The sequence below is a fragment of the Vanessa atalanta genome, chromosome 5, assembly GCF_905147765.1.
Source record: "Vanessa atalanta chromosome 5, ilVanAtal1.2, whole genome shotgun sequence".
Taxonomy (NCBI): Eukaryota; Metazoa; Arthropoda; class Insecta; order Lepidoptera; family Nymphalidae; genus Vanessa; species Vanessa atalanta.
In genome coordinates this window covers 3,489,079-3,513,728 of record NC_061875.1, presented here as the reverse complement: position 1 = coordinate 3,513,728, position 24,650 = coordinate 3,489,079, and the positions used below count along the sequence as shown (strand labels likewise).

The window sequence follows — 24,650 nt, the reverse complement described above, 5'->3', positions numbered from 1 at the left end:
GGCAAATGGAAGTCGTTTCTATTATTAATCGTTGATCTTTTCTTAGTATTTCGTTATTACAAACATTTTGAAACTTCATTTAAAATAGTCTAGTCGATGTTTTTGATTTTTAAATTATTCTAAATTTAGTAAAATTAATCTGTTTCTTGAAATTTAAATTAATTATTTAAAGTGTTGAAAGTAAGTAAATTTGTGAGAAAATTCTTGGAAATAATTAAGCAATAGCTTATATACTTTATATTTTGTCTTTGTTCTAATAATTTTAATGATATCAAATATTCTCTGATTAAATATGAGAGGAAACAGCTAACAGCTAAGGTAGTTGGACACACTTCTTCGCCAGCCCAGATTATATTTTGCTCTTAAAAAATCCAGGTAATATATATGATATTCTGAGTCCTCATGTAATAAAAATAATATTTAATCGTGCTTCCTTTCTTTTTTAAATATCTACCGGCTTAACGGCTGAGATTAAAAAGTTATAGATATTAATATGGACGCTTTTTCATGCCATAAATTGCACCTCAGTAATCCGCTACAAGCTAGTAAAAAAGTTCATATATGAAAAGTGGGAAAAAAAAAACTATAATCCGCTTGCACTCGGCACGCGAAAATGGTACTAATATACGTCCGCTGATGGCGGTAAAAGAAAAATACGGCTCTCGGACAAATGTTTTTGTAAGCTACGCGAGCGAAATTGATTGCCGGTTTGCGGACTTTTATCTTAGCTCGGTAAATACTGCTGAAATTGTACTGTAAAGTGGATGACGATTCCGAAAATATCTGTATTTTCGAACACTTCGTACATTTCGATTGTAATAATTAATCGTTTACATTATTTAATGGCAAGAGCGATAGTGATAGTAAATTTAGTAGGACACTAATTACATAGCAGTTCTTAGTAATATAAACTATTCTTATTAAGATGTGTATTATTACATTTAAAAGCTTCTAAAAAAATGTTTTACTTCTATTTATTTTTAAAAAAAAATATATATATATATATCTTTATTCAACGCTAGGTGATATTCTGTCGTTAATATTCTAAAAATAAATTTAATCGTCTTTATTTTTTAAGTGTGTATATTTTTTGAAACAATATCTCCTCAATAGACGTAGCAAAGACAAATAAATCATAAACAGACTACAAGAGATTAAAAAAAAGATATTAATAAAATTGTTTTGATCTTTATTCAATGAAATCTAATCGATTTTCTGTTTGTTTCAGATACAATAGCTTTAAGAGACGTGCAGTTAATAGCGCCATCTGCCGTCAGACTCGGGGACACAGTTCTGTTGGGTTGTAAATGGGCTCTTGAAAGCAACGAGACGCTCTATAGCGTTAAGTGGTACAGAGGAAGGCAAGAATTCTTCAGCTACCTCCCAAAAGAATATCCTTTTACGAGGATCTTCGCTCAGCCTGGAATTGACGTGGATGTAAGTATTAACAATTATCATTAATGTTATAATTTTTTTAAAACAAAAAATAAAGCTTAATTTTTTTGTAAAACATTTAGAATACATCCCATATTGTATTTGTTATTGTATGTTGTGATATTTAAAACAATTTAAATGTCACAATTTTATAGCACTGTAGAAAAGTTTAAGTATAGAAATAGGTAGTACTTTTAGTTGCAAATAAAGTTCGTTTCTTTAAGTACTTTTGACAAAGCATTTCACGACAATGAAATTGAAATGTAAGGAAAAAATATATTTATAGTAAATAGAACGGCTTTTTTTTAATACATAACTTATCTATGACCGTAAATCTTTCACGTCAAGTACATTGCAGTACAATTAAGTGAAGAATTGTGTTGTATCGTACTGATCTTAGAGCCGAGATGGCCCAGTGGTTAGAATGCGTACATCTTAACCCACGATTTCGGGTTCAAACCCAGGCAGGCGCCACTGAATTTTTATGTACTTAATTTGTGTTTATAATTCATCTCTTGCTTGGCGGTGTAGTAAAACATCGTGAGGAAACCGGCATGTGTCTAATTTCAATGAAATTCTGCCAAATGTGTATTCCACCAACCCGCATTGGAGCAGCGTGGTGGAATATGCTCCAAACCTTCTCCTCAAAGGGAGAGGAGGCCTTAGCCCAGCAGTGGGAGATTTACAGGCTGCTAATGTGTGTGATGTACTGATCTTGTTCTTCACATCTATTTTAAAAATGTGTTTTTGTAGGATCATGAAATTGTTTGAGTACTATACAATTTTCCTAACAGATTTGGTATTCATCCTACTGTAAAGAATTTTATAGGTATATTGTTTCCCCGTTACGTTGTTCGTTATTAATATTTGAGTCACAATGAACATTTGATGCGAGGGTCAAAAATACTTGCTCTTTATGACAGACCTGCATTGGAGCAGCGTGGAAACACAGAGAAAGGCTTTCTCTCAGCTGTGGGGCTGTTACAGATATTTACTTTATCCAAAAAAAGACGTAGCTATCACACAGATACTCGTCAGATGCGAAACATCAATATTAATAGTTATTGAAATCATTTAAAGTTAAAGAAAATCAACGAATAAAAAGAGTAAAGTAAATAATTTAACCATATTTTTTTTTATAATTATAATACGAACCAATCGATCAAAATATACTTTATTCAAGTATTTGTCATTTGACACAACTGTACTAAACGTAAAGCCACTGGTTCGGAATATAGCTTCGACCGAGAAGAACCGGCAAGAAACTCAATGGTTACTCTTCTTCAACATTTAAAATATAAAGTTAAATACAATTTTTACTATAACATCCTGCCTGAAAGTCAACTAGTATTAGCTCAATGATTTATTATTACTCTATTATCAACTGTTGAATAATATGCCTACTAATTATATAGTATACGAATTGGCATAAAAGTGCGTCATGCCGTTCGCCGTCACGGCACACGAGTCGGTATTGAAAGGCGCGCAAAAGTTAGATGTTTCACGTCGAAATAAAGGAAACGCTTGATTCAAGGCAACAAATGGCAGGGCACTTCAATTTAATCATAGCCTTTTATAAGAATCCTCAGCTTCCAATTCAATTGGACTCATGAATATTTGAAAGCACCTTAGAGTATACCTTTTCGTTACTAAATAATATTTATACACAGTATCTTTGAAGTTTCTTTACATTTGACGGAATTATTGGATTTTCTCACAATATTGCTCTCGAGTTAATTTCGAATTTTCATAACAATATTATATCGTGCAATAATATTACATTCCAAAAATGATATCGTATTTTGGTGTGAGTTTTGTTTATTTAACGGGTAATATTGATAATGTTGAATTATATTGAAATTTATATACATAACTAGCTGAACCTGCGGCTTTACCCACGCGGAAATTTAGGTATAAAACACAAATTTCCGTTTTACCCCTCTACATCCTATATACATAAGGAACCTACCTGACAAATTTCAAGTTTGTAGGTGTTATATTTGTGATTAATCAGTAAGTGATAGTTCGCTTTTAGCTACATATATACTAGCTGTAAGAATGTATGCCGCAAATAACACGCACCCTAGTAAAGTAGTATGATGTTTGGTGAGTATCAAGCGTAGCTTTCACGCACACTAGGATAATAAAGTGGCGTCGCAATGTATAATTTAAATCTAAGCTATATTACCAATAGCGGTATATTACCCATTTATTAAATTAAACACACTTATTATTGATAGTTTTTTTATTTACGTTTTATTTTCTCATTAAATTTGTTAAAACGTTATATCAAAATCTTGCCAAACTAAGAAATTATTACTTTTTAAATAATTATATACATCAGTTATGATGCTGATATACTGCAAATAAAACTGTCAATAACATTAATATTGTGATGAAGATGAAATTTTGATTCATGCTATAACAAAAATACAAATTGCTAACCTCGTTCATTTTAGAAGTCAACATAAAATTAACTGTTCCCACGATTAAGCTTATCTCCCAAATTTAGCCCGATATATCTGCAATCCAATAAAATAAGTTAGGTAACAATTTTATTGTTTTAGATAGGGTTTATCAATAAGGTTTTATATTATTCTAATTTTATTGAGACTTTGTTAATATTACTAGCTGTCCATCCCGACTTCGTCCGGGTAAAATGTCATACAAGGTTAACCGTACACATATTCGTATACACCTAGGAATATGAAATTTAGTTCATTTGTTTAGTAAATACAGCAATAATTCCCAGAATTTGTATTTAAAGCGGGCGAAACTTTGTTTTTGTATTTAGAATATTTTGTTATTGTTATATAAAATAACGTTTATTTAACGTTGCCTTTTCCTAAAATAAATGTTTACATATTTTAATACCGATTTAACCCTTCCCGTCTCTTTTTATTCTAAATATTATAATCATACACTACATTTTTTTTAAATCTGTAAATAAATACTTAAAATTTACTTAGTAAACAGAACTGAAACGTGATACATACATTTGTATTGTAGTTTAATGTATTATTTTTGTGTCGGTCTAAATAAAATCGCAAGTTTTAATAGCCAAATAAATGGTGATCTCACCCACGTTAAACCTTAACAAGAAAATCTGCCATCTCCATAATTCCTAGTTACGTAATCCAACTTGAAAAAGTTCCCATCGCGTTTCCCATAAATTTTCTCTTACCAGCTTTGAAAAGTTTTTATGAAAATTCGACAAGAACTGGGTCCTTCATTAAAAATATCTGGAATCTAGAAAGTGGATACTTGGCGTTATAATACAATTTGAAAAATTATTATCTCAGCCTTCCCAACTTAGGAGTTCGCTTTACTGTTTTAAAGTATCTCGCGCTGGCTAGTGAGGATGGAGTTTATAAGATAGGGTAAATATGCTTGCATCATACTTTAGGACTATGGATATTGAGAGCTGACTGAACTCAGCTGTTTTATAAAAGCCTTTTATATTATAAAACTATAACTGCTGTTAAAGTTTGTTTCACTGAAAATTTTACAAAATTATTTTGTGAAAATTTTATAGGTAAATTTATACGTAAAACATCCAAGGTATTTTATTTTAACACGTCATAAAAAAAAACAAAAATAGTCCCAAGTAAATACATGCTTACCCAATATGACATTCATATTATTTTATGAAGTTTTTTGAATCCAATATATGATTTTTAAGAGAAATACACTCTCACGGGTATACATGACCACATAAAACATAATTTTTTTTTATTATATAATATATTATATCCCTCTGAAACAAAGAATGCTGTAATGTGAAAGAGTGGTGATTTATCAAAATTTGTATCCAAATTACAAATTTAAACGTTCACACATTTATTTATCAATTAAAGTATAAATATTCAGTTATTTAAAATATGCACCATACTATAATATATTGATAGCATAATTTAACTTCGTAGAATATTAAATTAGCTCAATGCAAGCAATGTCAAAGGATCCCACTCAAAAGTCTAATATAAATTCAATTTATGCACTCTTTTGTTTAAAGAATAAATTAAAACGGAATTAAATTAACATGTTGTACAAGTAATTTTTCAGAGTTGGCTCGATTTTTTTGTATATAATTTCTTGCTACTGCTACCCTGTAATGAGTTGCTTTGTATAAATTGTTAAAAATGGACTTACGGATAGATGCTGTTATATTCAGATGTGTATTCTTTTAAAATCATCTGTTATGTTGAGATCGTGTTCTTCTGTGAGTTTCGAGTTTGTTCTAAATAGCTTTACTGCAATGATTACTTAAACATTCATAGCACTTCATCGTTTTAGGTAAGTAGATGGATTTGATTATATATTGTAAGGTCTAGTGATATTTGTACTTCTTGTGTTCTTTCGAAAACAATATTTTTGATAATTATTCGCATGCGCTTCAAGTACTATATTTATTGATGCTGTTTTTTGAAGTCTTGTCTCTTGTGTATTATAAAACAGAACGTATTATAAAAATGTGTTAAGTTTATTATAAAATCTTTCAATTACGAAGCATATTATGCAGTGGAAAAAAATTATAATTTATTAAGGTAATTTATATATAAAATAAATAATAGTGGTCCGAGTATCTCCCTAGAGGTACACAGTTTCGTAAAGTTTTATAATTAGATAATATTACCACCATGTAATTGTTTAAGATAATGAAGTGAAAATATTGCGATTTTCTTTTAGGTAGCTTGCTAACCCTTGCAAGTGTAGGGCTTAGAATTTAATATTTTCTAATAAGGTCCTGCGATACAAAATCTAGGATTTTAGTAGTAACTTTTTCACCACCGGATTCAGGCAGTATCTGAATGGATAAAAAAATGTTTTAAGTTTTTATTTTAGAATGGTTTCTGTAGAGTATGTAGGTTAATGTATATATTGCAACGGTAATTATTGTCGACTGTATGATTTTAAAACGCGTTCCTCTCATGGACCGTTGACAATTATCCTTCTCCCCTACCCTTGGCTCGTGTTCTTCAAGCCTACGAGAACCTAGAGAGCGCTCCCAAGAAGAAAGTGTTTGATATTAGGAGCCCGTATTTTGAGGTTTTACTACAATTCCCTTTTCTATTCAACCTAATGCCTACTTAGCTTTCGCAATTACAATGTTTAATAATATATTACTTTAAATAAGAAGTGGTAAGGTTGAACATAATTCGCAGTTTCATTTAATACGAAATAAAATATTCCTTATTTGTATTCAAATATTAGTCTTTAAAATAGAACGAGTAGTACTACTTTTTGATAGTAATTTTATGAAATTTAATATAATTATATAATTTATCAGAATTAAATTATTTTAGAGTGTCTGTCTTTGAAATTATATGTCTTTTGTTAGTAATCAACCAGAGCCACCACTATAACTGGAGTAGTGTCGCTTAAATCTTGAACGTACTCATATTATCCGATAGGAATTACTCTAAATAGTAATTAATCATTTTGTAATTATCAACGCTGCCTTCTGGGCCAATATTATAATGGTCTTGGATAGTTGATGAGCTTACTCGCTCAATAATAACGCTGTTATTAATAAAATAGTTACCTATTATAATATTCTAAATGCGAGAGTAACTCTGTCTGTTGCCTTTTCACGCATAAACCGCTGAACCGATCGATATAAGTAAAATTTGGTATGGTTTGAGTCCTGAAGAAGGACATAAGGAGAAGGTCTCTTCGAACTGATTGATCCATCTCTATTCCTTTATCGGACCACTAGGCGCAGGCAAAAGTTTCATCCATACGTTGTTGACATACCCAAAAGTCGAACTAAACGGTTTGACAGATCGTTTTTGGTGAGAGTCGCTAAGATTTGGAACGACCTTTGGAATGACGGAAAAATAGACCCAGGCCTCTATTTTTCCTGATAAGTTGAACTCTGGAGCCTTTAAGAGTAGAGTGAACAGGTTTCTTTTGGATGGGCGAGTATCACCTTCGTCTTTATCTACATTTTCGATCAGGTGAGGTGGAAGACAAACGCCTCTTTCATTAAAAGTATTAAAAAAAATGCTAAATTTTTAATTATTACTTTAAGATAGTAAATTGGTAATGGCAGTTTGTGTGCTATAGATAAAGTATTATAAATTTCGCGCAGGTTGGAACATGGTTGATGAATAACTGTTCTATTTTTACTTATTTTGTTAAATTCTTTTGTTACACAGTGGAAACTAAAAATAACTCATGTAAGCTCTGTTTATTTATATAATATAAATGTAGTTTATTCAACAATTCTATTTCAATGAACAATAATACTGATACACAAAACAACTTAAGGTCATTGACCTCGGCCGCGTCAGGTAATTAACTATAATAGAAAACATATTTTTTTGTTTTTTTTTTTTTTTTAACATTGTAGTTGAAGACTTTATTTAAAACAGAATATCATTAATTCAATTTTACTTATATTATTAAGATTCGTACAATTTTTTTTGTTTCCCTTTAAGACATGTTTGTTTAGCCTCAGGATTCAGTAATGTAAAGTAGTATGTTCTAACGATTGAAAAAATGTTTCTTCATATTTGTATGTTTTGTGTATAACTAATCTTTTCGAAACGATCCCACTTCGAAATAGGATAGGGATGCCCACTCACGATCGTAGAACAAGTCAGGCTCAGGCATTGTAAAGTGAATACTCCATACGATCCCAGCAGTGCAGAATAACCCATTACGTCACAACTCGAGGGTGTCATAAGAGCTGACTGAGGTAACTTTTGTTAAGCGTGTCTATCAAAAGAGCTGTTAAGTTCCACCACAAGTTTAGCAATATGGTAGCGGTGGAACTAATCCTCTTTCGAAAACTCTTCAACTACAAGACTTTATTATTCGTCGTTGTGATATCAATGTTGAATTAATTATATTATACTAGTAACAATTAAAGTATTACAGCTTAGTGTTATGCTGTGAATAGCAGGTCAGCCCAAGTGTTTGTAATAAGAAATCCCTTTACTATAAGAGCAACATTCCTCAACAAGGTTCCTCTAAGCCTTAATATTAAGTCGCTCTGATGGTAAAGGGATTTCTTTGTAACCATGTGATTCTGCAAATCTTCAATCTCCAACCTTCTTCTCATTACATTACTTTCAGACCAAGAGCAAAGTATTCGAACAAATTACCGAATAGAAGAGAACTGGGCCTTTTTGAATAGAGACATGACAGATGATAATGCTTTCTAAATAAAAGGTTTATCCTAAGTATATGATGTTATGTTTCAGAATTTTCGGTAAAAGGCAATGTTACTTGTTTTACGACTGCGGCTTATAATTTTGCGTACATGTTTTAGGTGGTTTTTTATGACAGATACAACTAAATATGGCGCCGTAAATTTTTTACATGGGTATCTTGGAAGCATTTGTGGGTTGAGGGTTCCGTAACTAAGTTGATAAGTATGTATTATGTGGCAATAAATGTATGAAATATTAAACATTCTTCAAAAGTATCGATAATAAGCAATTAGAGTATAAAATACTCTTTGAATCTCTTTTTTATTTCTCTATGCGACAAATACTCCAGTATTGTGACGATAGAAAGGAAGGTAGTAAATCAAAAATGATATATACCTTAGATTATAATCTAAGTCGACATAGAGTTTTACATTGCAAAAGAAATAAACCAAACGAGCCAATTTTTTTATCTTGGTGTGTGTCAGCTAGGCTTGACACTTGCCAAACATCGTACTACTTTACCAGTGTGCGTGTACTTAGTGGCCAACCGTTGATTACATTCTTTTAGACACGTTTTCAACTTTGACAGTCTATCTGGATGTATAAATAATCAATGGCAGCAGCAATAATTGGATAATCCTTATATTTTGTTGGTGATGTTCTGACGTATTTCTGTCAAACGGCCTTTCGCAACGAATATTAGCTAACAATGAAAGATATGTTAATTCACAAATGTTTGTGTTGGGACGGCAATTCAATACAACCAAAAACAAAAAAGAGTTCAGGCGTTTTGTGCTAACTGAAGTTCGGACCAAAATTGAGAAGTTATTGACAACAATACCTCATAACTTTTTTCTTCTTAGAATCGAGGGATATATCTTTCCTAATATTGGGGCTATAGTCCTATACGCTTTTCTTTAGATTCTAGCCCGTTATATAGTATACGTTATATTTTTTTGTTGTTTTACCACACAAAACCTACTCAACTGATTAACATAGTACTGATATATTATTATACTATAAACTAGTTTCGTAAATCTATAAACTGATACGAAAGATATGTATTATTTTTTATATTGAACTTTATAGGATTATTGAAAAAAGAGTACTAAGAAAAAGTTAAGGATTCATAATACTGAAAAAAGAGGGCGATATAGAGGTTTAATCTTGATATATTAGTATCTTAGTATCGATTAAATATTTATTTGTTACTATTAAATTATCGCTTATTATTGTTTTGGTATTATAAAACATAAATGAATGAGATTTTTAGTTATATCTAGGAAATCCATCAGTGAGAGAATTTTAAAATAAAGCAACCATTGTGAGATTAGATTTAGATAATCTAACAAATCTCCAGGATATCAAAGAAAAATCTTAAACAGAATAGAAAATGGCTCATTGTAATACCCTCTTTATTTAAGATTCTGTTAGCATCTATGACACTGGAGAAGAAGCCAATAAGATAACTTGGAGTTAATTCACCCAAAAAATAAATGGTTGGTGATTGGTGGATATTTAAGTTGGTGTTTGCAATTTATTCCAACAAACAGTGGTTGCCGCTTGTTGAATACACTTGTGGCAAAAGTATAATCGATATCCACAAGAGGTCATTAAAGGTTGGCTTTGGAACCTGAGGGGTCAATGTTACAAGCTTCTAGGTATTTTAGGAGATACATTCAATATTATAGGTATATATTCTTAGTATTGTTGTATTCCACTTTGAAGGTTAGGTTAGCCAATGTAAGTACCGGCACAAGGGCGACCATAACTTAGTTTCCAAGGTTGGTGGTAAAGCACTCACGGCGCGAATGTCTATGGGGGTGGTGACCATTTACCATCAAGTTTAGTTGCCCATCTGCCTACCTAATTCATAAAAGCACTAAGTCCAACATTCGTAGGATTATGAATAAATACTATTACAATTTTATTCATCACGCTCATTTAATTTCTTCCCACAGAGGAGAAATATCAATATATTTAAATTGAACCCCGAACTCGGCCTGATGGCAACCGTATACAGTAAACACAGTTTTATCGGTCGTTAACGTTCTTTTCATGTTTTATTGTGGGCCCATTGTTAGAAAGATTCTCTTTACGACCGACACTAAAAATCTTCCCATTTTATATAACTGATTATACAATACATTAAAAGACATTGCTTGTAATGCAATCTATCTATATATTGTGTGTAATTATAATAAAAGTCGTTAGCTACTTTGTAAGCTTTATATGGTGTATATAGCTAGATCCTGTGTAAGAATCATCAGCTAACCTTCATTCAATGCCGGAGATAGGTCTTTTCCAAGTTATACCGAAGCTTCCAGTTTCCCACCTTCTGCATTAACTTGGTTCCACACTTATTGTTCAAGTCATGATTACTGGGTTGGATCACTAAATTGTCATTGGTGTGGAAAATCTCATTATAAGGATATACTGAAAACAGTTGGTTCTGCTCTTGAACTCTTTCCTTCGAGTCGTATTTGCCATCCTATTGCATTATGAGCGTCCATTTACACATCCTTACGTACATTTTAACTTAATAAATTTTAATCTGTCTTGAGCTGCTGTAGTAGACAATCCTTTGCATTTCGCTTGTGAAAATGTTTCCCTATAAATTATGAGGAAACAATTATTCCAATTATACTCAATATGGTTTGATATAAGTATTATAAATTTCAGCAGAACGTTTAACCAAAATATGTAAAACCTCTTCACGTTTTTAAATCAAATAAAACTGATATTCAAAACGATAATACCTCAATTCCGAAAAAGTAGATTTACATTTAATATAATCTTGTAAATTGATTCAAATGGAATGATAAAGTATGTTTTGATTTATTTCATCGTGTGAGTTCAGTGGCTTTTTATTTAATATGAAATTTACATTATTCTAAGAAGAACTAGGTAGCCATTCTATATTAGTTATTTTGTGACTTCTAACAATCGCTTGTTAATGCTATCCTGCCCTGAAATAAAAGTCTAGAGCTCATCATGTTTTATACATGATGTTCTCCAAACCGATTTTAGCCACGGCCTCAATTTTCCAGTAAGACTAAGAATTGCGCTGGATATATAGTATAAAAATAAAAGTACACTGTCCATTCCATCACTATTATAAACACGATAGGGTGGCATCCATTAGCACCAGAAATATTTCGGGGCAGGACCAACGTTTTTACCTACTTTCCAAAGGCATGGAGCCGTAATCTTTACTAATTATCAGACTACAAGGTGCTACTGAGAAGAATAATAGAAGAAATACCCAATTGTTTTTTAATGGCCTGAACGGGATTCAGTTCAAGGATCTCGATATATGTGGCCTTACAAATTAGCCACTGGATTAAATAAGACAGTTTCTTATCATTTGTTCTCGCTAAAAGGTGCTTTCAAAAATGGCTGAGTTAATGTAGTAACGATTCAAAATCGGTTTATTGTAAAGTTAGTCTACTTGAATAAAATATATTTGATAAAGTAGATAATCATGACGTTTAAAAAGCTAAAATTTTATGTCCCTCGTGCCTGCAGTTATACTACCTCACTCACCCTTCAAAACCGGAACACAATAATACTAAGTATTGCTATTTGGCAGTAGAATATCTGATGAGTGAGTGGTACCTATCCAAACGCAGACTCAGCCTTGCACAAAACTCTACCACTAAGTAGACATAAGTAATATTTTTATCATAAATAAATTATTTTATTTTGATCATTGTCAATTATGTCCTTTTATAACAAGTCTTATACATTAATCGTTTTTCATTAACCTAGAGATAGTAATTGTAATACTGAATATCACTTTGTACTTTTTGTATTGGACATCTCAATCACGCTTGCTTTGAGCATCACCGCTTCATGGCTCTCGACTATTTCATTGAATTTTAAATACATAGTTTACTTGGATTGCTGACAATGTATACAATTTCAAAAGTAAATTACCAAGTTTCTTAAGCAAAATTTTCTATGTTATATAAAGCAAGCATTACTGAATTTTCATATGCTTAATTTGTTTATAATTCATCTCTAGCTTGAGTGAACGAAAATATAGTGGGCAAAGCCGCAGGACGCGTTGGAAGTAAATCTGCCTGGGTAACCTTCAACTCGCATTGGTTCAGCGTACTGGAATTAGCTATATTTCTTCTCTTCAAAGGTGTGGGTGCCTTAAAGACATAGCTACTGAATAATATACCCTATGTTACTTCTGGATAAAGTAGCTTTCTGTTTGAAATAATTATAACCTAAAACGATTCAATCGTTACAGGTATTATCGATTAATAATTGTTTCACTTTAAGTCTATACTTAACATCTATATGTAGCCAATATTTTAAGATGTAATTGTTACATCAAAAGTGTTAACAATTTAATTTTTAATTATTGATAATATTGATAGTTAAGAAAGCATATTGTCTGGTTTAACCAGTTTTTTTTATGGCATTGGTTGGCGGACGAGCATATGGGCCACCTGATGGTAAGTGGTCACCACCGCACCACCACCGAAATATTAACCATTCCTTACATCACCTATGCGCCACCAACCTTGGGAACTAAGATGTTATGTCCCTTGTGCCTGTGATTGCACTGGCTCACTGACCCTTCTAACTGGAACACAGCAATACAGAGTACTCTTATTTGGCGGTAGAATATCTGTTGAGTAGGTGGTATCTACCCAGACGGGCTTGCACAAAGACCTACCACCAAGTAACTTACTTTAAGTTTACTATAAAATCTTAAAATAACAGCATTTTGAATATCGAAAAAGTTGACGGTTGAGTAAATAAGTGAAATTATATTGTATTATAAATAAAGGTACATTAATAAAGAACTGTCTGTACTGCATACAGGTCAACTATAAGATGATCGCATGGAATATGTTAATCTAAGCATTGTTTATTTTCATTCCTTCTTCGATGAGAATAGACTATACGTACCAACATGATTTATGCTTTAATTATCGTCCGTAGTCTGGTAAACAGTATTTAATTCCGGGCATCCCATAATCGTATTGTACCACGTCGACTTATTAATTTTCTAAAGTTTCGTTGAAGTGGAAATACGTTGAGGAGTCGTTACAAAAGTAAAATTCGTAGTTCGTTCAGAATTACCTGTTTTTGTCAGGCTTAATTTGTGTTAGTGGAAATATCTAAAATGTTTCCACTAACAATTTTTGTTGTTAATTATTTTAACAAATCTGTAGGAAATAATCTTTTTTGTTTTTGATAAATAATAATACTACGATACTTTATTATATGTTTGACTATCTCGTTGACATAGTGACTAGATATTAGGCCGCAAATTCCGAGGTGTTGGTTTCAAAACCTGGGGCTTCATAAAAAAAAATGGGTTGTCTATCGAAAGGTACTTAGAAACAGATCGGAATTGAAAGTATGAACACTCAGAAAGCACGTAAAGCCAATGGTACTGTCCATTTGTAGTCGTCTTGGATGTGCCGTCCAATCAGATACTTAGAATTCATCTGTGTCGGTGCACACACTAGTGCACTATTATATATATAATTGGCTGGTCTCTCTTGTTTGACCACCGTGGTGTAAATCAGTATGAAAGCCACCATCGTCTTTTGTTTTGTTATATTAAATTATTACTTTTAAAAACATCAATAATTATAACTGAACTGATGTATACTATTTGATATAATTTTTTTATTTAATTTCATAATTTTGGCGCCAAATGTAGATGAATGACTTGCAGTTTACAATGAAATTCAATAATCATAGGTTCAATCATAGTTTTCGAAATTCAAAAATCTCTTGAATAAACGCGAAATATAGCGGGAGATATTTTACGAATAGTGTAACTTTTATAGATACTTAATGTGCAACTAAGTTTAACACAATATTTTATAAAAACAATCTTGCTACCCTTATAAGTGGATAAGCGTAATGTAATGGGAGCTATTTTTAGGGTTCTATTGTTAGGGATGAAAACTTTCCATTTAGTTTAATTCCGTAATGGCGTAAGATAATCTCGGGTCTGTGGGCCTCCACTAATATTTATCTTGGGAAGTGTTGCTTTAATTCTATGTAATACATACTTGTTGATTTCTAAAAGGCTTAAATATTTAGCCTTGTAACATATTGTACTAGCTTAATCAAATAAATATATAACATCAATAAACATATTTCAATGACATAATATATATTTATTATATTTATAAGTTTTAAATGCGTATCCAAACTACTTTGTGCCAAACATAAGGTTTGGATAAGGAGGCATGAAGCATATAAAGAGATATAAAGATATAGAGGGATGGAGGGAAGAGGACGATCTAAGAAAACATGGATAGAGTGTATGAGGAGGGATATGAACGATCAGATGACGAATAATAGATGAGAATGTAAAGAAAAGTTTGGGACAAGGCCAGGGAAAAGAAGAAAAGAATATAAATTTTCATATAGGTATATAAAAGGACCCAGGTGGTCCTCGTGATTTATAAGTCTGTATCCAAGTGTAACGCTTCTTCCGTGTCAATGTTCATTACAATCGGCTTAGTAACGTAATGAGTTAAAAAACAGATTTATAATATTAATCTGATAAATTGAAAGACCACTTATGTTAGTATTAACACACGATGTTATATCATCATTATTAAAAACAGTCTTTTTGTACAATAAATCGAACGTGATTATACAAAATATTTTCTTTACATACGCATATATTAAATACAGTTATAAATAGATACTAATAAATATTACCATTTATACTTATTTATAAGTAATTTTCACTTATCCTTTGAGCCGATTTAAGTCAAGTAATTAATCTGGAGTTTTGGAAATATCTCTGCCAGTGGCAGCAGAAAATAGACTTAATTTTTGTTTTTAATCCTATCGGTATAATGCTCGTGCAAAAGTAAGTATGGCAATTATGATGTTTACAGTTAAGATTAGAGAATTAAAATGCTTTTCATATAATTGCTGTTGAATAAAAAAAAGTTAGTGAAGATTTTTTTTTTTAACTTACAGTAGAGTAAAATTACAGTATACAGTATTATTACGTTTGAGTGAAAATTGATATAAAATAATTCCACAGCTTAATAATGCTACGATAATGAAATTTAGTTATTAATATGCAGAATAAAGATTCAATTATATATTACTAAACATCCATAACTAGCTTCCCTTCCCGGGTTCGTCCGGGTGAAATAAAAAAAATTATACAAAGTATTAGAAAACTTTAAAAATATGTTAAATAAAATCGGTACAGTCGTTCTAAAAATGTGGATAGGGATTCATTTTTATGGATAGTAAATGGCCGTAAATATCCCAATGCTGGGCTAAGGGTTCCTCTTCCTTTTTAGGAGAAGGTTCGGAGCCACACCCTGCTCCAATACTCATTAAAAAAAATTGAATAAAATCTCGAATTGCTTTAATTGAAAAGTATTATATTTAAAAATAAATTGAGTTATTTGTATTATTAATTTTATACATACGAAATTATTATAACAGTTCGCTAATCAAAGACACTAACATTTAGACGTAAACAATTTATAATTTTTTAATGATTCATATTCATATTCCTAACATTAAGATCTGTCGTAAATGTTATAGACACGAATTATTTAGACAAACACTGAACTTTACATTTACTTATAAGTATATACACATCGGCGATAACATATTAATAAAAACGATACAAAACAAACTCATTCCATTCGAATCCCACGTCGTTTGGATTCAGATGGAAACGATCAGAGCACCTTCATTGCAAAGTTATTGTCTGTTTATTAGCAACGCCCCATTTCGATACAAAAACGCCTGTAACTTCTGATGGGCTTATTTTGATGGGAACCCCGTGTATACTGAAATTAGATGTTTTTTTTATACTGGTGACTATAATGCTTCTTATGGGTGGACGTGTCTTTATTTTTTTTTACGTACTGGTTTTTTGGTATCCTCCGCATCATTACACTGGTTCCTTTTTCAAGCTGAAACAGAATGACTGAGTAGTCTATCGCCAAATATTATACGTTTTCTGTCTCTGTTACTCAAATAACCTATAAATGCCGATAATTATGTTAATAATCCGAAATATAATGAGATAAGTGCGTAGGTTCTATCAACTTCTTCGGTCTGACGCTCTGGTTAATCTTCTAATTAAAATTTCGCGGTGTGTACACGCAGTGCTAAGCTCTCGTATATATATTTGCTGAAAATCGATTAAATCGTTGAAATGAAAATGTTACCATAATGTGGTTCAGAGCAGGGATTTGTATACTTGACACAGATTACACGACAAATATCCCTAAGGGCTACAAACATTTGTCATTAGTAGATAGTTACTGTAACCAATACATTATGGTATTTCAATAATTCTCTGTTAAATACTAGCAACATTCACACTATTAATTGCAGGGTTAAGTTTTCACAAATATAATCTATATTTTGGGCAGAGTGACGTCATTATTATAGATCATTCACGAACGAACGCTAAATTATCAAATCGAAAACTATATACGTATAAGGCGTGATCAAATGTGTAGTTAAAAAATACTTACGAAATAATGTCGCCACAGCAAAAAATAAAAAAAAACTGCGAATGCAACAATATAAAAAAATATTGGTTATATATCGCTGATTTTTTATTGATGCGGTGGCGTTAATTCTTGTGTATCCTAAAAATATATATTTGCTTATATATACAATAATGAATGATTGTACTTTAAACTTGCACCGGCTCATTACAACATGCAATTTCGTTCCTTGCCTGATACACATAATACATGATACAATTAACGGTGACTTTTTTTATATCAACCTTCACCTACTTGTCTTAATATTGAACTAAAGTACTTTAAACTCAAATTATACAATGCATTAAAGTTACTGTGACATAATTATTCAATGTTTTCCTCATTATAATAAAATTAGTTTCCGTCAGGTTAGTCCCCATGTCACTTTCTGTACCCCTGTCAAGGTGTATGCAAAATCTCATAATGATCGATCGAGTAATTAAGACGTTAAAGCGTAACAAACAAACAAACTCACTTTTGGATTATAATACGAGTATATATGTATATTAAACTATTTATTAGATATACTCGTATAACTAGTGATTAAGGAAACGATATTGTTGATTAAATATAAATTAAATTGTTCTCATTTGAAGCAAAAAAAACGATATACTTAGTCCGTTGGTTCAATCATTTTTATTTTATGTAAATTATTATTTATAAACTTAAGAATTCATAGCTTCGATACACTGTCATTTTTAAAACCGTGGATGATACGATGAAAAAAAACGTATATATATATGTGTAGTATTTTTTATTTCTTTGCTGCTTGTAATTTTTCCATCTCAGTTTTTCTACTTAGTAAATTAAAAACAAAACATAGATTATATCATATTAGTTTGTTGAGCTCTTATTGGTAAATATATCAATATCCCCTAAAATTTAATATTCAAAGTTAAAATAGATATAACGCGACACATTATCTGATACCTCAACCATCGACGAACACTTGACACCAGACTCTATTGAATAATGTTCAACGTCCGCAATTTGGCCACGGTTACTTCCTCTCTAGTGGCCACTTATCGTCCACGAACTCGAATGGCCGATATGAATAAACAAATTCAAATATAGAACCTGTCTTTATCGATATTTGTTTTATAATCTGTTTTGCTCCTGTCATTGTGAAAATAGAATTATTAAATATAATCCTAAGTAACATTCAGTTATTTTTAAATATGGAACACTGTCTTTTAATGTTTATCGCGATTTGTATTATAATCTGTGATAAGGCTATTAAAATACGGGAAAGAATAAATTAAATTTTAACTTTAGAACGCATTCTTATCATAATAATATAAGTTTTGGTATTTGAAAGTTCTTTTTTTAAAACAGTAGCATAAAAACATTATTGGAACCTTATACAAATACACACGCTATTAATAAATTGTAATTCAGTACGAAGCATGTTCAAATCCCAGAAAAGGATATAGACTTTATCAGTCGAACACCTGATGACCAACTTCTAAAAGGCAAGTAAAGCCGCGTGCAACAAATAGTTAAGTATAAAATTTAGCTTACTTACCTTCTCCATACTATAAACTTTAACTATTCCAAATATCACGCTCCTTCGTTCGCGCAATATTCTCGAAAAGACGTACAGAGTTTTCTCTTAACGTAGATACGAGTAGATAACGAAGTATGAAATGTAATTTAGAAATTATATCACCCCTACATTAAATTACCCTCTCGACGTTCACGGATAATAATTATTATTTAACACTTGAAGCGTAGTCGTTGGGACTGCAGTTTGGGGTCGTGACAGCTTCAACGTCAGTTGATTGTTATTGAGTGCAGTGATATGGAACTCCAAATTTTAATGGGTAAATGGAAGATTGAGTGAACGCTTATATTGTATGCTTGTTTGATATAATAATTTTGCCCGCAGCTCATAATAAACACAACACGGATTACAATCACTATTAATTATATATATAAAGCAATACTAGGGATGGGGCTCGGTTCAGTAAATGTATGGCAGAGCTTTGTGCTGGCTTCTCTAAGTAGTTTTTTTTTTTTTTTTATTTATTGTGCAGGTAGTTTATATTAAGTTGTACTGACAGTTATCGATAGTCGATCGTTTTTGTTGTTCCCTCGATATGCTATGCATACATTTTTGTATATACCAATACGAAACTGTTAATTATATTCTATTTCGATTAAATCCGGATGGAATATTTGATGAATGTGTCGTCGTAGATAGTTTAATCGGTTCTAAGTATCGTGAAGTATATAGTACTACACGTAATGGTGTCGCCACATCTTTCGGGGTAATATATGTGTCGGTCCGACCTATTTTTCTTGTGCCAGATCTATGCAGGAGTCTTACGCAGGATCAATGGAGTTAAACAGGTGTATATGCCCCGAGCGGCAGTTTTAGGGGGCGATAAATTCTTTTTTTTAGATACAAACCGTATTTTACAAAGCGACTAGTCATTTAATTCGGACCTTGATGTATAAAAAGTAAGCAATCAATTTATAAATGTAGTTCTGTAAAATAACATATTAGAAGATTTAAAAAGAAAATTCACTTTAAAATACACTTAGTATAATAATTATATATATTTTTTCAATATTAAAAAAAAAAACTAGGACTAATGCAGTCGCGGTCTTCGACTAGTCAACACTGATATTGTAAAGCTCCCTTTAAAAACAATATAACGTGTAAAAACGGCGTTGTGAATCCACATTCATAAGAAAATGTATTCAGAGTTTATAAATCAAAAGCATTTTATAAAGAGTACATACTCATTACAGTTGAATGAAAAACACATACACACTATTCAAGAGACGACAGGCACATAATTAAGAATAATGAAGGCCTCATTAACCTATTTAATAATCTTGATGATCCTATTCATAACATACAATGCAGCGAGACACCGATTAGTGTGTGTTCGCCTTAATATATTGGTTTTGCGAGTGTGTGCCTACCTTAAACACTCATGTTTCAACTGTTCGAAATGATTGATGATGAAATACTCTGGTTTTTAGTGGCAATTTATTTTATATAGTAATTATTTTTTACCAACGTTGTTTGAACGATTAATTTGATTTATAGGAGCCCGTAGACAATCGCATTAATTACGTAGATGCAACTATCGAATATAGTCAACAAATGATAACTTTCGTTTCGATAATATTACCGTAATTATAAATTTACTTTGAATAATAATTAATATTTATTATTATTAATATCTAAACTGTTGAGAAAGATTGTATTTGTCCAGATGGTCCGGCAGATGAAACACGTAGATTTTGGTCGAAGATCGGAGACTTAAAACCACACAAAGCACTACTTATGAGATTGTATATAGAATTCCTCTCGTTCTTAACAATAAAGAAACTTTCTATATCCTCTGACATACATACATACTTATGTGTGAGAGGGAAAGCCACTTACTTGTGTGTATCTGGTTACCAGCACAGTGGACAGCGTGGCCTTGATCTTAAGGGTATCTCAACAGTATCACAATTAAACAATCTATGATTTGATTTGAGCATTATGTTACAACACTGGCAGTAATATAACCTCATTAAATGAGAATTTGGCTGTAATGTTACAATTAAAAATTTGATTTTTAACACTATAATCCTCGATTCTTATCTATCGTTGATGTATTGTTACAAATTGTATCATTACAGGTGACGAACTGTAATGCTCAGTTCTTATTACTCACTTATGAATCCGAACTGTTACAATACAGACGAATGCTTCACCCGAAAAGAAGTGTTTAATTTTGTCTATTATTCATTAAAGGGCAATTATTTTGTTTTAATTTTATTTAAGCTTTAAGACATCAGTATGTATATATAATCATTACTGCTAAAAATTGAGTATCTATAAAGTTATTTACATATAAGGTATATAGGGTTCCGAATTGAATTAAGGTTTTTATCATGACAAATATTTTAATAAAATATACGTATCCGATTGAAATAAATTATTACACTTACACTTAAAATTCCTAATTTAATCTTCTATACATATAATTAAATTGGACTGTCTGCTTGTAATATTAAAATAACCCATTTTTACTAAATGTATATTATACCAAAATTTTTTTTTTTACAATTTTTGTCTGTTTGTTCCGGCTAATCTCTGGAACAGCTGAACCGATATCGACGGGACTTTCACTGGTAGATAGCGGATGTAATAAGGAGTAACTTAGCATAGGAGTAAATTAGAATTATATATAGAATAAATATAAAATCAAGCTACAATATTCAAACAACTTAAATTCAAACAACGCTCATAAAGTCGCGGGCGCAGCTATGTTATAAATAAAAAAATAGACAAAAAATTACTATTATAATACAAATGAGTATGAGCGCTACGAAATTATGTACCAGGCGAACATAAGCGTAGGAAAGAGTACCGCTTAAATGCATTTCTTGTACCTTTGTAACGTAATAGAACATCAGATGTCTAATTGAACCAAGATGACTCTGCCTGACTGCCAATTAGTTTAGATTACAAGCCCACATAAAATGAGATGTCCTTTCCTAAATATGGTCTTAATGTTTTTCGTTTTATCTTTTAAAAGGGACGTTTGAATAGATTAATATTAAATTCTGTATGCGACCCTTCGCGATAAATATGTAATGATCGTTGTTGTGTTTCGAATGTTGATAGGGTTGTGTATCACTTTACCTTTGAATAATTGACAATAATTAGTTAATTAGGTCGTAATGGTATTGTGGGTCAACCCTTGAATCTTAACTAAATGTTGCAGGATCAAACTTGAGTAGTGTCAGTGTAAGGAATGTTTAATATTTCTTACAGCGCTAATTTCTATGTGAGGTGACTTACCATCAGGTGATCCACTTGCCTGTCCACCTATACTATAGTATATATACGTATATTAAAAACAAAATGTTTATATTCATCTGATGTTCAGCGGTACAGAAAAACATTGCAAGTAGCTCTGGTTTTACGAATGAAAATCTGTTACTTGCATTGTGGAAAAAGGTCATAACTACATTTCAGAAATTCAGGTTTAGCAGTGGAATATTTAGTTTATGATTACTGACTTTGATATCGTCTGCCAGGTTTTGTTACTTTATAAAATACTAGTAGGCGCCCGTGGCTTCGCTCGCATTTTAGGGATTGGTTGTCATGTGTTAGGCAAAAAAAGTAGCCTTGGACGTCCATGTTGAACTCCATGGTTTGCTTCATACTCATCAAAAACGGTTCACGTGTTTGGCAGTGAAAGAGCGACAGACAGAAAGACAGACAGAGTTACTTTCACATTTATAATATTAAATAGTATAGATAATATTACTGCATCGATCTATTGGTTTTGTTTAAATATTTAAATTCAAATTTTGATAGCCTTCAAAAATCTATGTTGGCGAGTGTGTAAATAATTATTAGAAGTCAATCACACTATCAATCAATTATTACTAGCACGGAATCAATTGTTATACTTAAATATATTTAATCGTATTATTTTACTTGAAATATTAAATAACAGATAATTTGTTTATAGACATTGTTTTAATTTTTTAATTATAATAAAAAATATAACGTAAGTAATGAGAATGACGTGATTTAAATATAATAATTATACACCGATAAAAAAAAATAATTAATTCTGTTACGAACTTATGACCTAAATTAAGAAACTACAGGAGTTTATACATGCAAGCTTTGTGCAAGCCCGTCTGGGTAGGTACCACCCACTCATAAGATATTCTACCGCCAAATAACAGTACACTGTATTGTTGTGTTCCATCTTAGTTCATCATAATCATAACATCTTAGTTCCCAAGGTTGGTGGCGCATTGGTGATGTAAGGAATGGTTAATATTTCTTACAACACCTTTGTCTATGGGCGGTGGTGACAACTTAAAATCAGGTGGCCCATATGCTCGTCCGCCAACCAATGCCATAAAAAAAAATTCTTGACGTTAAAAACATAAAAAAATTGACAATTTTCATTACTCTTTGCAAGGAAACATCTATAACATAAAACAAAAAAAGAATACCGTAAGCTGTTCATAATAAATATAAGGTAAAATCATTATCTAAGAATATTTAATGTTAAGACCTTATTGAAATCAACATCGAAAATAATCTTTATTTATTTTTATATATTTTATAATAAGAAATAGTAGCACAAGGATCCTTGATGCAAATAGAAATAAAGGGTTAGACGTGGATAGATAAGATGTTTTACAGTGGCTTGGCAAGCGTTTTAAATGGATTTACGTGCATTTTCATTACGTGATATAACTGAATTTTCTTCTATATAAACTATTAAACTTAGGATGACGGATAATACAGAGCAAAAATATTAAAGTCAATACATAAAATGTAAACATATTTAAAACTTAATTACATTATAATATTTCATATTTGGAAATCGTTTAACATAGATTATTCACACGAAATAAATTAATAAACTATATTGTTGCCACAAACTAAATTTATAAAAAAGAAATGTACGGTTTTTTATACACGTCATGCAATTATATGAAACCTTATTGCAGTTTATTTTAAATTCTAGTTTAACTGAATAAAGATATATATATGTCGGAGGAGCAGGTTGCCGAACAGTTGGGTTCGGGGAATGATCCGACATTTGGAAGGCTATGTGGGCGTGCAATGGAGATATTCACAAAATAAAACGTATTTAATATCGTCTAATCACTGTATTCATTGATTCAATATTCGAACACTACAATAATATCAAAGGATTACAATAATTCATCTCGATTAAGAGCAAATGGGTTTGCAAGCAACCGGCGCATTCGAATCGCCTGTCAAAACATAACGACTCGCGTTGCCATGACACTTACTACTCCATTCGGGGTGACCCGCTCTTAAAAGTAAATCAGCCATCAAACATTATTGCCAACTACTCGATTCATTAATTACCCAAATTAACAACCAAAGTAACCACGCTCCGATATAAATTTTTATATTCTATATTGTTACTAACGAAGCTCACATGCATTAGCTATATATCTGGTACTCTTTCGTTTCCAAAGTAAATTTACTACATACATAGAACAAAAAAAGTTAATACTTTCACATCGAGGATTACAAGTCGATGGCGACGATTCGTGTAAGCACACTAAAAGTAACAAATGAAAGAATATTACCCGAAAATAGAAAAATACCTTTCGCTTTTCTTATTCCTCGAACGAACCGAGACCATTTCTCTTTGCCAGTGAATCTATTTCCAAATATACCTAAGCGCGAACGACATAGTTGATAGTCAGAATGAGTAAAACATTGACTGGTTGGGGTTCGGTGCCAAATCACCAGCCATCAGTTCAGTATTGTACTGTTTATTTTGTTTGGAAAAACTTTGCATTCGAATTAATATCGTATGAGATGTTTTATTTCTATCGATTTGAAAATCGAATTTGTAATACATGAAGGTTATTCACGTTTGTTATTTAAGAAACGTTTAGTAATCAATTCGACTAAAAAAACACCTTATTTAAAATTACTTAAATGTAACATTTTAAATATTCAGCCGTATTTTGTGTAATGTAGTTAAATTTTAACCTTTATTTT

General features: G+C 31.4%; 1 protein-coding gene across 1 annotated transcript in view; it reads left to right on the top strand.

Moving 5' to 3' along the window:
* LOC125064099 overlaps positions 1-24,650 on the top strand; it is a 290,773-nt gene that overhangs the window by 117,860 nt on the left and 148,263 nt on the right. Inside the window, exon 3 of the mRNA XM_047670889.1 lies at positions 1,229-1,437. Coding sequence (XP_047526845.1) covers positions 1,229-1,437 — 209 coding nt within the window. The remainder of the gene's footprint in view (positions 1-1,228; positions 1,438-24,650) is intronic.